This window comes from Astatotilapia calliptera, chromosome 18 (genome assembly GCF_900246225.1).
Source record: "Astatotilapia calliptera chromosome 18, fAstCal1.2, whole genome shotgun sequence".
NCBI classification, from domain to species: Eukaryota; Metazoa; Chordata; class Actinopteri; order Cichliformes; family Cichlidae; genus Astatotilapia; species Astatotilapia calliptera.
The window spans coordinates 21,417,570-21,435,799 of NC_039319.1; the positions used below are offsets into that span (position 1 = coordinate 21,417,570).

At 40.0% G+C, this 18,230-nt stretch overlaps 2 protein-coding genes across 3 annotated transcripts; both read right to left on the minus strand.

The window, feature by feature from the left end:
• Positions 1 to 1,833: 1,833 nt before the first annotated feature.
• Positions 1,834 to 7,669, minus strand: fzr1a (fizzy/cell division cycle 20 related 1a). 2 transcript variants are annotated; one of them, XM_026150536.1, is made up of 14 exons: positions 7,465 to 7,669; positions 6,708 to 6,780; positions 6,112 to 6,240; positions 5,886 to 5,949; positions 5,025 to 5,155; positions 4,839 to 4,924; positions 4,562 to 4,745; positions 4,365 to 4,430; positions 3,762 to 3,864; positions 3,443 to 3,627; positions 3,091 to 3,324; positions 2,701 to 2,805; positions 2,029 to 2,121; positions 1,834 to 1,910 (listed from the first exon to the last, which is right to left on the minus strand). In XM_026150536.1, the coding sequence occupies exons 2-14, from the start codon at positions 6,774 to 6,776 to the stop codon at positions 1,869 to 1,871; spliced, it is 1,491 nt and encodes a 496-aa protein (XP_026006321.1). In that variant the 5' UTR covers positions 6,777 to 6,780; positions 7,465 to 7,669; the 3' UTR covers positions 1,834 to 1,868. The 2 variants fall into 2 exon arrangements, with proteins under 2 accessions (XP_026006321.1, XP_026006322.1); XM_026150537.1 differs by lacking the exon at positions 7,465 to 7,669 and adding an exon at positions 6,963 to 7,366.
• A 2,003-nt stretch (positions 7,670 to 9,672) lies between these two features.
• Positions 9,673 to 16,249, minus strand: plekhj1 (pleckstrin homology domain containing, family J member 1). The gene is made up of 6 exons (XM_026150716.1): positions 15,807 to 16,249; positions 15,565 to 15,632; positions 15,404 to 15,470; positions 13,617 to 13,707; positions 11,504 to 11,567; positions 9,673 to 10,895 (listed from the first exon to the last, which is right to left on the minus strand). The coding sequence occupies exons 1-6, from the start codon at positions 15,898 to 15,900 to the stop codon at positions 10,803 to 10,805; spliced, it is 477 nt and encodes a 158-aa protein (XP_026006501.1). The 5' UTR covers positions 15,901 to 16,249; the 3' UTR covers positions 9,673 to 10,802.
• Positions 16,250 to 18,230: the final 1,981 nt, after the last annotated feature.

The following is an 18,230-nucleotide window of genomic DNA, read 5'->3' on the forward strand; positions in this document are numbered from 1 at the left end:
CCTTCAGTGGCAGACTGCGGCACCCACGACGTGGGACGGAAAGATTTCGCAGGCATTTCCTTGCTGCTACTGTCGGACTCTACAACATGGTCTTTGCAGATGACCCCACACACACACACACACACACACACACACATCCCATACACAATTGTAAATTTCACTCTGTCTCTCCAATGTGCAATAGTACCAAGTGCAATCTTCCCAATATAAGAAAGTATTTTATTCTATTTTTACTGCTCTGGTACTTTGTGCCATGACCAAAAAATTTCCCACATGTGGGACTAAAAAGGTTTAATTTATCTGTTTTAACTGTAAAACGGTTTGAAAATGTTCACATCTCAGTTTAGAAACCAGAATCAAAATATTTTGTTCTCTAAAAATTATATGATAAATAAATTCATATAAAGGATTCTTCTCCAAATGTAACCAAACGTGTAATAACTGAGAATACCTGCAAACTAAAGACACCCTTTAGTTTAAACAGATGAATGTTTGGTTGGAGCACAAAGCAGGAACGTAAAGTATTACTAACAACTTGAGGAGTAGTTACAGTCCAATAAAACAGCACTAAGTTACAAGATATGGCAATTTAATTGTTGTTCATGTTCCAGTACAGAAATATTTTTTTCTTTTTTAAACATTCTTTCAATAACTGAAGTTGCCAGCGTTGTCTTTAAGTGACATTAAAATTTAGAGTTGACCGTCAGCTCCCTTCAGACAACCTCGCTAAGCAAACCTTTTCACTCTGTACTCTAAACTTTCACAAGACAAATAAATAGCGCTTGTTCAAAGGTAGGTGACTGAAACATTCAAAGAAAACGTGGCAGAGGATATGAAATATTTCTCCAGATTAAAAAACAAAGTTCAACAGCATGACTGCCTGACACAGAAGAAGTTTGAAGTAGCAAAAAAATGAGCGCCCCAAGCTTGAATATGTTACAGACATAGCACAAAGCAGAAGTTCTTTACACAGCAGCATTTCACCATCTGGTTTAATCACAAATGTTTTTACTGTGCGCTAGCGGTTGCTGTAAACTACAATGATAAGCCAAAGCTATTTCCTTTTAATTTTCCTTGGCTTGCTTTTCAATTAGGAAAAGATAATCTCCCAAAAACAAATTGTTTTGGGGAGATAATGAAGTAATGCTTGCCATGTTTGATTATTATTTTCAATAACTAAAATAAAAATGTCATTTTTCTTAAAAAACAAAAACAAGAGAGATCAGGCTCTTTCACTGAATCCTTGTTAACTATTAGCAAAATGGCACAAGATTATGAATCTTTTCATCAGTGTACACGAAACATTATTGCCCCTCAGGAAAAGGTAACGCAAGCTTGGAATTTTTTTCTGCAAACCTGAACAAAATCAAACTTGCTCCACAGATCAGACCAAAAAACTGCAGTTATGCACATGAAATTAAGTCAACCAGCCTTTGCAGCAAATACGTCGATAACATATGTTAAAAATGTAAAAAAAAAAAAAAAAAGGAGGAGGAGCAAAAAAACATACAAACAACAAAGAAACTAAACAAAAACAGAAAATAAATAAACGATCACAAGGATAAACTCAATATTTGGCAGGTATGCACAACGTCTGTTTGCAGACACGGGGAGATAAAGGCCCCGAAACTGGAGGCGGCAGTGGCTCCATCATTCAGGAGGAAGTGGAATACTGTGTGCATCTCTTCTACCCTCGATACTCGGTCTATGTGTCTCCTCTCATCTCATCTTCTGCTACAACTTAACTAAGGCCAGTCGAGGAGGACCTCTGCAGAGTACTGAGGAGAGTGTTCAAAGAGGCCCCATTTACACCAGGAGACATGCAAAGACAAATTCCCTTCCTGTTTTTATTCCCCGTACAGTGCAGACTACCGGATCCTGGTGAAGAGGTTTAACACAGAGACTGATTCCTGAAAGAAGGAAGGTGGACGTTAGACAGAGACCACTACAAAAATAACACGCAGGTGATGAAAACTGCATTCAAGGAAGCCCAACACAGAGAAAGTGAGAAATGGGAAGAAAACATGCCTTGGTGGATCTCATCTTGCTAAAGACGTTCCAGAACCTCAGAGTTTCATCTCCAGCCCCCGTCACGATGGCCTCCCCATCAGGTGACATAGCCTGCATGCAAGTTATTATTAAACACTGAATATGCACCACTATAACAGCTACATCATTTGCTCTGGGATTAATAAAGTATTCTGATTCTGATGTAATTACAGGAATCTGAAGTGGGCACAGGAAGGATTTTATCATTTTAGTTTGCTTTAAGTGTAATTATTTATTAAAATATAATTTTTATACTCCTATCTAAAGTTCACTATATTTGCTTTCAGCACATAAAATATTAATTAACATCCTTCTTAAGTTTACATGTGCATTCCTATGTATTAATTGTTGGTGTAAAGCCAAAGTGATGCACAGAAATCACTCACAACAGCACTTACACAAAACATCAGAAAGAGGTAGAAAATGTCAGTTTGACTCATTTTTTTATTTTTGAGAAGCTCTGTGTCAGTGTCACCCTTTTACCCTGGGATATCTAACAGCGACACTTCTTAAAGGGTCAGTCAGTGAGTCTAGTTTTATAGGATCATTTCCTTACACTTTTTTTTCTGTGACTATTTATTTCTGCTTTACAGTTTTATTTTAAGTTAAGATTATCTTTAATTTAGTTATAAAGGAAAAAAATATACTGACCAGGTAAAGTACTCTATAGGAATGCCCCGTAAGCTTGGCCACTTGAGTTAGAGACGGATACTTCCACACGAGGATCTGGTTCTGGGAATAACCGTGCGTGCTGACCTGCAGAGGAGGAACAGTTTTTTCCACTTATTTAGCTGGCAGGTTTGTCTACCATCGGATAAAAATCAACAATTCCACATCACTGCTTCCATCGTATTTTCCAGCCAAAAACACACGCACAAAAGAGAAAAATAAATAAAAACTGAGTTGAATGCTACTGAATAGCAAAAAAACTCCTCACCAACAGCCCTAAAATTAACCTTGGTGTATGTCCGTATTTAAGAGCAGATGCATGTATTCTATTTCACAGGAGCAGAGTGCAGTCAAAGACATGGGGTGTCTCACCAGTTCATTAGTGTGCTTGGACCAGGCCAGGTTGCAGACCTGAGAGCCGGTGTCTGTGCACTGCAGAGGCTGGCCAGTCAGAGTGTTCCAAAAGCGGATGCAGCGATCGGCTGTGCCTCCTCCAGAGGCCAACAGGCCGTGTTGGTGAGGAGACCAGGCGATGGCCTTCACTGCAGCTAAGTGCTCCGTGTACTGCTGCACTGGGAGGACACTTGAGTGGTTCCACACGAGTAACTGCAGACAGCAGGTTGCAATAACAAGAGGACAGAAAATTTTTGGCGTTTTTTATAAAAAAGGGACCCCAATAAAAATGTGGCACAGACAAAGGCATTGGGCGAGATTCTCTGCATACCTTGTTATCATTTCCACCCGAGGCTAGAAGCTGGTGGTCTGTGCTCCACTTGAGCCCGCAGACTTCCTGTCTGTGTCCTTGGAGCCGACGTTCTGACTGGAGAGGCGGTGCCCTGATGTCCCGCTGCAGGATCACCCGATCACGACTCCCAGACGACAGCTGGTCGGCATTCCACGCTAGAGCACCTAGAAGCAGGGAATGACGACCAGGGGAGATGATTCACCGATCATGAATGAGAGATGTTGCTAAACAACTGTTTGAAAATAAGTGAAGCTTGAATGACTGTCTCTGCCTTCATTTCCATAGACTTTCAACTTACCCACTCTGGCTGTGTGTCCTTCTAGCACAGAGAGCTTCTTCCCTGCTGCTGCATCCCAGATTTGTACATAGCCTTTGTGGGTGCCTACAGCTACCAGGTTACCCTAAAAACAGACAGCACACTTTGAAGATGACACTGGCAAGTAGGAGTCTAATCTTACAATGGCACAAAAACAGGAGCAAGTGCAAATACCCTCAAGCCTTTTCTTAGTTACAGCACAGGTTAAAAGCCTGAAATCATAAATAAGCTTGAATTTCTTTGAAATATCCAGACATACTCTTGTTTCATGGCAGACCTTCAAAGTGAACCAATTATGCTTTTCCTTACTTTCTGTCATATATTTCATATATACCGTTGTGATGGTGAATTCTCAACCTTGCATAAACATATCCAAAGAATCGATAATTAAAGTCATATTTTTAAAAAACAATAACTATGAGCCCAAACCTCAGGCTGTAGAGTGCTCTGAACACTCAGTTTCTGGCAGTTTTTCTGCTTTCAGAAACTGTAAAAAAAGGCCAGCTGTGCAGGCTTTATTACAGCATTGTTTAAAGTCCTGGACGAGAGCTTGCAAAGACAAGAATCAATGAAAGAAAAACACACCCTCTCTGACCAGCCCACTGACGTCACAGAGTCTCCTTCTACAGAAAGGTCACAAAGACGAGTCACCTAAAGTTTCGAAAAGTGCCAGACAAAGGAGACAGATTAATACGAATGTACCAGGAGGTAGTTCAATTATGTCTTTTTCATTAAGTATGACACACTATCACAGGTTTTCTCAGCTAACATGTCACACACACCTGGCTGGTACAGGCACTCCACAAGTAGACACAGGTACCCAGTCCCACACTGAGCACATTCAGAGAGGACCAGTCCACTAGGTTAAGGTAGAAATCATCTTGAAGCTCTGGAGCGTCCAGAACTTTGAAAGGTATTTTAGAAATCTTGCGTGTTGGTTTTCGTGGCGATCGAAGAAGTTTCTGACTGTAAAGCCCAATAACATGTAAGCAACACAGTCAATTTTTCTCCCCATATTAAGAAATGGCACTTTCACGTTTAGCTGGAAAATTTAATTACCTGTTACTACTGACGGGTGATAGTGAATAGGGAGAGACTGTGTTTCCATCCTCGTCGGGAAGAGCTCTCTTGGTACTTACAGAATACTACAACAATCAAACAGATTATTTCTAACGCAGACAAAACCCACCGTAAAACAAAAAACACTTAGCCAGTTACAAAAACATTATTATTATTATTTTTTACACTAAAAAGGCTCCTCTTGGCAGGCGTAGATGGCTGCAAGCGACGATCTTCTGACTGGGGGTCTTGGACTTTCTCAATGCCTGCTCCTAGTAGCTCATTTTTCAGCAGAGCTGAGTAAGCCAGACCGTCCGCTGAAGACAAAGGAACAGACAGAGGGGAAATCAAACCAGGCTGTCGAAATGATTAACTTCAAACCCTGTGCTCCCTTTGCAGTTTCTCAGCTCTCGCTCACATCTCTGAAGATCAGGGAGAATTTTCCACTAAGCTTTGTTTAGCCCTTATCTGCAGTCTCCATAAGCCTGCCCAGGCTTAGTAAACAAGAGAAGGTCAAATTATCAAGTTTGACTGGAGCAGAAAGAGATACCTGTGGAAATGAACTGAAAATGGATAAAACTCACACCTAAAGCACATCTACAACACAGAAAAACATATTTCACTTGGGGATGGGAAAGCGAGTAACTCATAATACATGACTATCATGATAATTATTCAGTAACTAAATATCATGATAAAATATAGGCTAAAGTTTTTTTTCATCATCTTTTATCCATTACGATAGCCTTGAAAAACAAAAAACAAAAACACACACCTAACTGTGACATATAACCAACCTTATTTTGAGCAAATTTACAGCACCATTAAGAGCTTTCACTCTAATACTAAAGTCTGAATGAACAAACACAGGGGTGAAACTAAATTCCAACTACACAAACATTCAGACAGAAGCTAAAGTAAAGAAAACTGAACACAAAGAAAATGCAAAAACAGATTTTGTCTCATTCACAATTTAAATGCTTGTGACAAGAGAGGTGCAGGTGGAAACACAGTTTGTCATCATTCAAGAGAAAAGCAATGGATTACCTTTGTTGCTGTCAGTGGTGCCATCTTTGGTTTTCCTATTTTGATTGTGCGACTTTTCAATTTCCTGTGTTAAAATAATCATAATCAATAAATGATCACTCTCAACCAATTCTGTAAACTTAAGTATTAGAAAAAACAAAGCAAACACTTTAATCTTGAGAGCATTGTTCTTTTGGTAGGACAGGCAGAAGAGTGCTTGGTGTATTTGCTGTTGTGGCAGACTCACATTAATGCGATGGAAGTTGACACTCCAGTTGGCTCCAGCCCGGGAGGGAATGAAGCGATCACCATGCTTGCTAGGAGAGGACAGGGGGGAGCTGGTGGGTGTCAGAGATCGCACTGCTCCTAGAGCTTTCTGCACAAGGGAAAAGAGAAGACAGCATTGTGGGTTTTTTTTTTTTTTAACTCTACGGCAAACAAACAGGCCTCGGAGTGGATTTGAAAACTCAATAACGGAACAGGAACATAATTTAGATGGCAGATGGTGTGTTTTTTTGAGGTGATAACAACAGGAGGCAACATTCACAAAAGCCAGTCTTTTGGCCAGTAAGGTCTTGTTTTTACTCAACAGTGGTGACAGTGTCAATAGACTGCCATGTGAAACCATTTTCCCCTTATAATACATGGAAAGCACTGCCCTCATGTCCCTCCTGGGAGGGGATATCATCATTTAAAAATTAAGACAATGACCTTATTCAAGATTACTTGCAGATTTGACTAGTCTTGATTAGACAGCAGAATTAGCTTTTGTTCAGAGGATGAACATTACTTTACATACAAGGAATCAGACAGAATAGACAAAAAAAACTTGTTTTTACTTACAATGGGACTTGCATTCTCATTTTGGATATTGATCTGTCTGAGGAGCCTGCACTCATAGTCCTGATCCATGATCCTGAGAACAGGACAAGACCACAATAAAGTTCATTCACAAGATGCGTTCATTGACGATGTGTTTATTCTATATAGGAAATGGCACCGTGTATAAGCTACCTGTCAAACATCGGCATACACGGTGTATTTGTTGTTAGATAAATAAACCCGTTATTCAACTGATTTAAAACGCTTTGAACTTACCGTTTATCAAACGACAATGCTAAGAGTCACCGACATGGAGCAGTAATCCCCAGAGGAACTGCTTTGTATTGATCAATGAGGCAATAAAGCTACATTAAAACCCTCCGGAAGAATTACAAAGATAAACCAATCAATAGTTAAAATGTAGAGTTTTTTGGTTTCATTCCATCTCCAACTAACTAACTAACCAACCAACCAACCAACCACCGACGTGTAATTAAATGACATACCAGTACCTATGATCAGCTGCGACTGTGGACTCTGACATGCTAACAGCACTTAAATTATCTTTATGAAAACCTTAGTCTTGTAACTTTGAAACGCAACCCAACAGCAGTCATTTACTTGCATATCCCACAAAGCGAAATACTGCTATCTCTGGTGATTATCGCTGAAATACGAATAAAGAAAATCTAAATAATCCAACGACCCAGCACAGAAAGCTAGGCTAATGCTAACGCTAGCTCAGCTGTGTAAGACAATTTATCGTATTAGCACCTACCTTTCCCCCAGTAAACGCTTCCCCCCGTATGCACTGTTAATTTGGTTCTCGTAGTGTTTTCTAACTCAGTTCAAATGTGTTGTTTTGTGCTTTTTACCCGTAAAATCGACACACACAGAATACAAATGTTTTCTTTTGCCGAGCATTCAATTTAGGCTCGCTAAGCATCACGGGAAGTGCGTGACGTCGCTGTTTTTGAAACACACATTTTCCGTTGTTAAGGAAACGTGTCCGACTCGACTGAACGCTGTCGGTAAAACCTGACCTCTGGGTTTAACCGGCAACCGAGGCTAAACAAGATTATAGTCTCACCAGTTTATAGTCAAAGATTTAGCACAGGTTTCAAAATGAATAGCAGTTCAGGTCATGCCACAGAGAACAGAATCTCAAATGCAACAAAAATGCGATTAAAAAACATACATTTTACTTTCTTACATTGTGGATTCATGTTTGAGCATCAGCGTTGATACTAAAATTTATTTTATTTCCACTTTCAACGGTGATGTATTTGCACGATAGTTAAAAAAAAACAATATGACAAAACATCAAACACCATTTAGTGAACAAAAAGGTTTAATTCAATATACTCAATAAATAATTATTTATATAATGTGTGTGTTTCCAGAGGCCTGTACTACAAAGCCAGTATCTTTCCATTGTCTGGTTTTTACTCACCTTAACAACAAAAGAGATGATATATTTGTAAAGTTTAGACTGGCAAAGTGAAGCTTATATAACCTTTATCTATCCAGATAAAACGTCCCATTGGCATTAAAAATATACTTTTTTGTAAGAGAGATCTGGCCAAGAGGGCAGCAGAAATTAAAACAAATATAACACAGTTGTATAAAAATATTTTCAGTGGTTGAAAAAGGACTGCATTAATTACAATGTATAATGCAGTCATAAAGATACCAGCAAAAACCATATTCTCTTTTTTTATTCATAACTCTTTCATAAATGCTGTTGACTACTGTCTGTTTACAAGTATAAACCATTACACACACACACACACACACACACACACACACACACACACACACACACACACACACACACACACACACACACACACACACACACACACACAACAAAACACAGAAACATCAGAAATCACTTTCTGGCAGTTCTTGACTGTCTAATAATCCCGACTGTGTAAGTTGACAGACTAATCAATATCACCATTTAAGGGATGGTACAATCAGGATTATAATTATGAATGAGTATTTCAATATAGTAATGCTTGAAGGACAGTTTTAGATTTCATTCTTTCAGGCGTGGCCTCTGTGGTCTCTTACTAAAGAATAAATTCATGCAGACCTCTGACTGTGAAGGACAAGAACAGTCACGCGCATCAAAAATAAAGAATTCTGTGCCTAAATAATGAGTTGTGTGATAATTATGCATTTGTAAATTTATTTACAAATTTATTTTTAATTATTTTATTTGTTTAAACATTACTAAAGTAATTTATTATTTAATTAAAAATAAAATATTTCAAATATTTCCATATCCTGACAACTGTCAGGCATGGTGGTGGAGGGCTGATGATGATTTAGCGTTGTTTTGTACCCACAAAGGACATTACTGGCACAAGTTTTGCAGAGTCCAGTGAAAATCACATAAAAATGAAAACTTGCTTTGAGACTCTGCTAAAAACAACAACAACAAAAATAAAAAAAACCAACCCGTCTGCTGTGCTGATGTTGCATGCCTCTTCTCACTTCATTGACTTTTTGAAGCCTCAGCTCCCTGTTCACAACTCCTCCTTTGCTGGTGTGTGGATTCAAACATCAAAATGACAAAGGAAATTGTGTCGTTTGATAACAGAAATTGGCTTATGGAAAATTGATACACAGGCACTTCTTTACACCAGGGAAATACGAAAGCTCAGTCTCTCGCCTTAGCTGAAATTATTTGCCTTCAGCATCAACTTTCCTTTTTGTTTCATTTTGTGTATTTGTAGTAGCAGTGGAGGTGTGCCTGTCTGTTTAGTTTAGTGTGTGCACAGGGGCTCCAGCTGCACCCTGGCAGGCCAAAATGTATTAAGAACCTATAGAACCTAAGCTACAGACTATTTACAAGAGCTGGATGTAGCCACCGACACACATTACATTTTGTGTGTGTGTGTGCGCGTGTGTGCGTGTATGTGTGTTATCAAATGCTTTCACTTTTGGTTGACAGATGACACACTGGATGAATTTAAAATTTCTTTCAAATGGCTTTATTAGTATAAAAAAGAGATGCCAGTGAAGCAGATGTTGTTAACTAAAAACAAAAGTTCTATGTGCAAAACATTTAAAATGAAGATACATTCAATGACATGCAATTACAGAGAGACTCTTGAAAAACAAAGATTTCGCTAATTTGAAAGATGCAAAAAAGTCTTACAGGAAACTTGAGTTGAGAGCAAAATGTCAGCTCTCGTTTTCACAAATATTCACGTGATTTGTTTATTTTTATTTCCTGAATCATGCCAAGAGCCTGGTTTTTAAACACATGGTTCAACAGCTTACATAAAGGGATCTGAATCAAAGTGCCACAGAAAAGGTACAGTAGGCTGATCAAGTACGATAGTTGTAATAAAAGAAACAACCCTCAACACCCAATAACTGTGCAAAAGTATTGTCTCAAACACTAAAGGAATCTAACAATGAGGCATAACATGATAAATACACATCTGGACAGCTTTGCCTTTTTCACAGACACTAAGTAAAATATGTGGCTCAACTCAGCAGCTCAAAAGACTCAAAAACAGTTCAAATCAGAGCAGGAATACTGCCAAAGGTTTTCTAAATCAGGCACGCTATCAACTGTAAGCTTCTTTTAAAAGGCTCCATTAAAACAATGGTTTACGTGTTAATATGTCCTCAAATTAGATATTTTGAACATAGTTCTACTCACATTACTAATAGTCCTGAATGAAAGTCGCTCTTGAAATCACATTGTCTGAATGTATAGCATCAACAGTAGAAAACATAAAATGTTTATACAGGGAACTGATTAACTGGGCCAGAAGTCTAAAAATGACACAGAAAAGGCAAATGAGAATGCCCCGAAATCACAAATATGATCGTGTTGACTTAACCAAAGCATTGCGTTGCTTGTAATGACTGACAAAGACGCAGCAGGACTAAACTGAGGATGGCTTTACATTACCTAAGACACCTGCATAGGTCTGAGGCAACCCGAGATATAATAAATGCAGCGCAGTAGAGCTCTAAGGAGCAAGATTGTGGGCGATAACGCTGTGGTTTTCAAACCAGTGTGGAGTGATGCTGGAATGGCAGAGTGAACTAATCAAAATAAAACATAGAATGTGAACACAGGACGCTGGTCTACAGGGAGGAGGTATCTCTAGCCACAAGCGGCCGACCGTTGCTGACCTGGAAACGAGCTTCATCGGATATACCATACTGCTCCAAGGGGTCCTGTGGAGAAAGCAGGCAGTGAGTAAAACAGTGTACAGGGAAAATTAGCTGTTACTGAAGCAGAAGCAGAGTTTATATGAAATGTTTACTTCAGCAAAATCAGACTCAAAGAACCAAACAAATAGAAAAGCACTCAAACCTAGAGGTCAGAAAGCCTGGCTTTTACTTAGAGATTTTTGAGATCTCCAGAGGTTAGTGGGATTTCAGCTGCGGCTCACACTGCAATGAATAATTATATGCACAATCAAATGTACAACACGAGGAGAAAAGCTTTTGCAGCCTGTCTCATCCCGAGTAACTAGGAAATTGTTTCTAGAGAGACACATTGCTAATTGAGCTTTCTCTGGCATGTTTCGTTGTGCGCTTTGAGAGTCATCATGAAATTCCACAGTGTTGTTTACATGAATCTTAGCAGCCGAGAGAGCTCAGCATTGCCGAGCAAAACCAAAACCATCCCCCTTCATTAATCTACCAGTCTGTCTGCTATTGATGATGATAATATGAACTCCAAACCGCACTGTAACCATCCCACAGTATGAACGCTGCTGATTAGAAGCACCATCTGTGTGGCATTTAGCGCACTGGCGTGCTGCTGCGAGGGGTCTCACCTTCCCTGTGAGCCTGTGGATTTCTGTTCGATAGAATATAAGATTCTTCCTCATGAACTCGTAACTGCAAGAGATTAGACAACAAATGAACTTGACATTTAGGGAGAAATAATGTTAGACAAATACAGTAAAGATCAGAGCTGCAACTCAGCTTGTAACATTAAACACAGTCACAGGAACTTCCTCTGGAGCAAGGATCGACTTAAAATGTTCTGTAGAGGAACATTTTAATTGTTTGTTGCTCGTTGACAGGTAGCTGGGCCATGCTAGCTACGTTACGCAAGCTCAGGGTTTCCACCAGTGCGTTACAAACCCGGCAGTCTGCCTGGCCTCGGCTGACCTCCTGTCAGCTCTAAGCACAATGAATTTTACACTCCGCTACCAAGATGGACAACTATTTATTTTCAATACATCTGTCTTGCAGAGACACAGTTTTTCATAGCTGATTTTGTAGTATTTTTATAGCTCATCTTATTAATATAGTTACTATTATTATTATTACTGTTACTATAAAAAATGCTTAAATAAAAAAGTTAAATAAAAGTTAAAAGTGGAATAAAGAACAAATGTTTTTGTTTCATACCATTTACCTGTTCAGCTGATCTGTGTCTACTTCTTGTCCACTAATAAAATCTCTTATTGGTTTATGTAAACAAGCTAAAATATGAATGGGTGCTCTTTTGCTAGGCTTCTTACTGATTTTAGCAGACAGCATCATATGACCCCTATCCTGGCTTCTTTCTGCTTGCTTCCTCTATGGTTTAAATCTGATTTTAGGATTTTACTGATTAGCTCATCCTTGTCTGGGTTCATAGCAGAACTACTGACCCCGTATAAGCTTGCTCACAGCCTTAGATCCTGTAATGACCTTCTTGAAGACAGCAGGCTTACAGAATCACTTCCTCTTTCTTTTTATAGACTTGCTTCTAAGTCAATCCTTGCTCCAGTAGTTCATTCATTTTATTCACATTTTTAGTCTTTTTTGAATATATATGTGTGTATTTATGTGACTTTAATGGCTGTGTACCCCTGGCTGTCAATGCACTTTGTAAACTGTGTTATATTAAAATAACAATACACTATAAAAATATAGTGTATTACTGTTATTATGATGATTATTATTTGTGAGAAATGGACTCTGCGGGTCTCTCTGTCTCCCATCTTCTCTCCGCCTGTCTGCTCACATGAAGCCCTGCAGGTCTGTCTGAGCTACCACTCAATTAGCAGTTAGCAGATACATTAATCAAGCACAATATTAAATGTGCCCGACGCCACAGCTGCCAGGTCTGACAATTTTTCCGGCAGACTCACTGAAGCCCAAAGGAGAAGTTAGAGCGCTATGATCCTCCTCAGATATCCTCTGCTGTTTGGGAGTATTATGCATTCCCAGTAAGCTTTAAAACAATATGTCAGAGCTGTTATGGATCAGACTGAAGCCGTTTAACACTCACATTTCTAACACTGTGCCTCTGAAAACAGCAAAATCATTCATTTGTGACAGTTTCACCCATGTGAGTCTGTTACTCTGTTACTATGTGAGGTGTCACTTGTTCTACCCACACTGTTCAAATGGCATAGATGTGTAAGCATATTCAGCTGTACAGAACACAGCTTTTCATTATTTGGTTATTAAGTTAGAAAACACATACAAAATGCTCTTCTTTTAGACTTTATGAGCATATGTAGTCAGTACAGCTCTGTGTTTTTAAATACGTAATATAGCAAATTAAACAAATACAAAAAACAAAACTACTCACTGTGGGGGGTTAAGGGTTTTACTTTTTTTGTCTTGACCATCACCAACTGCACCATGCTTAGTTTGAACTTCAGCAGATCATCATGACTGTGTTTACTTGGCTAACTCCAATGAGTTTCTATCACGTGATTGGCTGATTAAATATTTGCTTTAAAGATCAGTTTAACAGGTGTAACTATTGGAGTATGCAGTGAGTGTGTTCTGACCTTTATGGGATATTATTTGATACCCGGTCAAAAAAATACATTTGGTTTAAAAGTTACGTTTTTCTCCATTTATTAATCACTTATTGATGGCTGTAAGTGTCTGTAAGCTTCTGTGCTTCCTGGAATAAGAAAGAAGAAAAGTCAGTCCTACCTTGCTTTGATAATGGAGTCTATCCACTCGGCACACTGCTCTTCAGTATCACATTCAAACACATATTTCCTCTCTGCTTCATCCAGAAATGCTACAGCAAACAGAGGCCATTAGAGATCAGAAACACATGAAGGAAACAAGCAGAAACAGCAGAGCACCAGTGAGAAAGTGAAATATACAGTTAGGTCAATATGGTTTTGTAGTTTTGCTTCTATATACCACCACGGTTCATTCTGCATCAAACTATTACAATATTACAGAAGTGCAGACTTTAGCTTTAACTCAATGTAGTTAACAAAAGTAATGAACTGATTGTTTAGGTATTACAACCATTTCTTACACAGTCAAACACCTGACTGCCAGTTTCATGACCAGGTGTTTCCTGTTTCCTTGTTCAATGACAAGATAAGCAGATAAAAAGTATGGAGTTGATTCCAGATGATGTTGATGAAGGCGCAGGAGGCCGAATAACCAAAATAAACCTAAATGAGAGACAACAACAACAACTGTAGGAACAGCCAAATGAGCAATCTGGTGCATTCTTAAAAAGGAAGAAGAAATGCACTGGCCAACTCAACAACATCAAAGTCTAGAATGAAGAGACACCTTCATGATTGGAAATGCTGAGAGTTTACAACAAGGTGCAAACCACTGGTTACATTCAAGAAAAGGAAGGCCAGATTAGACTTTTTCAGAAAACATCTAACAGAGTCTGGACAGATCAAACCAAGATGAACTTGTACCAGGATGATGGAAGGAGAAAAGTACAGAGAAGGAAAGACACAGCTCATGATCGGAGGCATCACACATTATCTGTCATACATGGGCATTATATGGCTGCCAGTGGAACCGGATCACTAATATTTATTTTCCCTCCAAAGCGACGAAGTATGTAATCGGTACCATTTGTCTGTCTGCTTGTTAGCAGTTTAGTGTCCACAGTTTTCATGATATAATTTTCACATTTGGTGTGATGGTAGATACCAATACAGCTCGAGGTGATTTCCTTTTAGTGAGAATTGTGTCAATGTTAAAGTCACACAGAATATGAAAAAAAAAGCTGTAAACTTTATATCATCCACAATTTTTTTAATGGATTGTCTTCAAATTTCACAACAAGAAACTAGACCATGGGGTAAATTAAAACTAGGTTGGCTAAGCATTTGACCTTTATCTTCATTTCTAGCACCCAAGGTCAAAGTTGACCTTGAAAACCATTTTAAAGAAATTATATTGAGTAATATATCATATGAAAGCACATGGAGAGACCAGTACAACACACTTTCAATTTTCTCAATACGACACCCGATGATGTCACAATGATGCCATTAACAGGTTGATGTCAGCATGTTGTAATAAAGACATCATAAAATATAACAGTTTTAGCACAGCCCTTGCTCTTCGGCGGGAGTTGCACTCTGTGACTGCTGATAGAAATATGAGCAAAAGCAACTCAAGAGTTTTTTAAACCAAAGAAATGGGATCGTCTTCAACTGAAGTTGGTCACCCGATCTCAACCCAAAACTAGTAACTAAAGGTGGCTGCAACAAAGACCAGCACAGAGGGTTACAGTTTATAAAAATGGTTGTAACTCCTAAAGAGGTAATGTGATATTGTTGTTATAGCCCTTGAATAAAAGCTGGGAGTCTGCGCTTCAAAGGCATGTTCATTGTTTGATGTAAAAACCACTGGGGTTGTGTACAGAGGCAGAACTACCAAAAACAAATCGGTCACTTATAGACTTACAGTCACTCCTAACTGTACCTCTAAAGGATGCTGAAGCTTACCAATAGAGAAAGTCTGGCTGTCCTCCCTCTCCACCCTACACTGCTCCAGCAGCAAAGCTCCAATTGGCTGCCAAATAAACACTCAGTTAATTTTGACCCCACTTTTGAAAAAAATGTATTCAATTTATCACAGAAAATGCTGTGACAACAAGCATACTGACCTCTTCCTCATCAGTCCGGAAATAAAAGAGGAAGTTGACGACAAGTTTCACTAGCCTCTTCTTTACAACTGCAAGGCCACAAAAGGGAAGTTAGACAGACAAACTCGTCTCTACAACAAACACAAAGCAGCCCAGCTGTCGCATGAAGTACACACAGAGAGATATGTCTAATATCTGATGCTGACATTAGCTGCTGTGCCCAAATACACGAAACGGAAGTGCGTCTGAATGATTGTCCTTACCGTCTCCTTTCTTGGGACCTCTCATCCCCAGTTCAGCTGCTCTCTCCGAGGGCTGGCGGCTCAGTAACACCAGCTCCTTCTCGTTGAAACGCATCGCGGACACACACAAACACTCACAGGCTTGACAAACAGACGGACACACGCAGGTACACGGATGCTAAAGAGGACCCGTACCCCCAGTCGAAAGCATAACACAGGAGTTAGCTAACGGTAGTACGGTGCAAAAACTATACTGTATACACCGCTGAGTCCACGTCGCTGCTTCGTTATCTAACGTCCCCGAAACCTGTCGGACTGCGTTTGATCATTTCTGAGGGTCAACTGAAAACAACAGCTCTGGACTTCATGTCACACACCCACACCTCTAGTAGTAATGACACTCCTCTCTGCTAAGGTTGTCTTCTTCCTCTTCTTCGTCAGGCGCGTTACTGCCCTCTGCAGGTCAAAAATGGCTCCTTTGCTCTGTGCCCTTTCTTCTTGATATTTACAATTGAACATGTGTATATATTAGTGCTATTTCTTACATTTGTAAACTTTGTAATGTATTATATTATTTCATTACTTTAGTCTGTTACTGTTATTGTCTTGGAGCAACTGAAACCCATATAATTTCGTTAAGGATTATTAAAGTATTCTGATTCTGATTCTCTGCTGGTATTACAAATCAAATCAAATCAAATCAAATCACTTTTATTGTCACATCACATGTGCAGGCACACTGGCACAGCACATGCGAGTGAAATTCTTGTGTGCGAGCCCCACAAGCAACAGAGATGTGCAAACACAACAACACAAACGAGCAAAATACAAGAATGGCCAACCTGAAACTAATAAATATATGTACAATATATAATAGTGTATGCATTTCTGGATGTGTATACTAAATATTTTCCTACGTGTGTGTGTGTGTGTGTGTGTGTGTGTGTGTGTGTGTGTGTGTGTGTGTGTGTGTGTGTGTGTATACACATTTTTACAAATTAAATAGTAAAAAATAAAAAATAAAAAATAAAAAATAAAAAATAAAAAATAAAAATAATAATAATAATAATAATAAAATATATAAAATATACAGAGTTGAATATGTGCAAAACAAGTGGCATTTATATACAGTGTGGAGTGCATAATTTTGAAGTTCCAGTAGTGAAGCTGAGGTGTCTATGACGTGTTCAGCAGTCTGATGGCCTGATGGAAAAAGCTGTCTCTCAGTCTGCTGGTACGGGACCGGATGCTGCAGAACCTCCTTCCTGATGGAAGCAGTCTGAACAGTTTATGGCTGGGGTGACTGGAGTCCTTGATGATCCTCCCCGCTTTCCTCAGGCACCGCTTCCTGTAGATGTCTTGGAGGGAGGGAAGCTCACCTCCAATTATCCGTTCAGAGCACCGCACTACTCGCTGGAGAGCTTTGCAGTTGTAGGCGGTGCTGTTGCCATACCAGGTGGTGATGCATCCAGTGAGGATGCTCTCAATGGCACAGCGATAGAAGGTCCTGAGGATGCGGGGGCTCATGCCGAATCTTTTCAGTCTCCTGAGAAAGAAGAGGCGCTGCTGCGCCTTCTTCACTGTTTTGTTTGTGTGTACTGACCACGTAAGATCCTCAGCCAGATGTACTCCAAGGAACCGGAAGCTGCTCACTCTCTCCACAGCAGCGCCGTTGATGGTGATGGGGGTGTGTACTTCTCTGCACCTCCGGAAGTCCACTATCAACTCCTTTGTCTTTGCGACGTTGAGGATGAGATGGTTGTCTTGACACCAGTGGGTCAGGGCGCTGACCTCCTCCCTGTAAGCCGTCTCATCACCGTTGGTGATAAGACCCACCACTGTAGTGTCGTCCGCAAACTTCACAATGATGTTGGAGCTGTTAGTGGCTGTGCAGTCGTAGGTGTAGAGTGAGTACAGGAGAGGGCTCAGTACACACCCCTGTGGAGCACCAGTGTTCAGTGTGATGGGGGATGAGGTGATGCTGCCCAGTCTGACCACCTGGCGTCTGTCAGACAAGAAGCTAAGGATCCAGCTGCAGAGGGAGCTGCTCAGTCCTAGATCCTGCAGTTTCCTGTCCAGCTTCGAGGGAACGATGGTATTGAATGCTGAGCTGTAATCTACAAACAGCATCCTCACATACGTGTCTCTCTTCTCCAGGTGTGACAGGGCAGTGTGTAGTGTCAGGGCTATGGCATCATCAGTGGACCTGTTGTGGCGGTATGCAAACTGTAGAGGGTCCAGTGAGTCGGGTAGTGCAGAGCAGATGAAGTCCCTGACCAGCTTCTCGAAGCATTTGCTTACGATGGGGGTCAGGGCTACAGGTCGCCAGTCGTTCAATGAGGAGATGGTGGAGGATTTGGGTACAGGGACGATGGTGGCCATTTTGAAGCAGGCTGGGACTACAGACAGAGAGAGGGAAAGGTTGAAGATGTGCGTGAACACTCC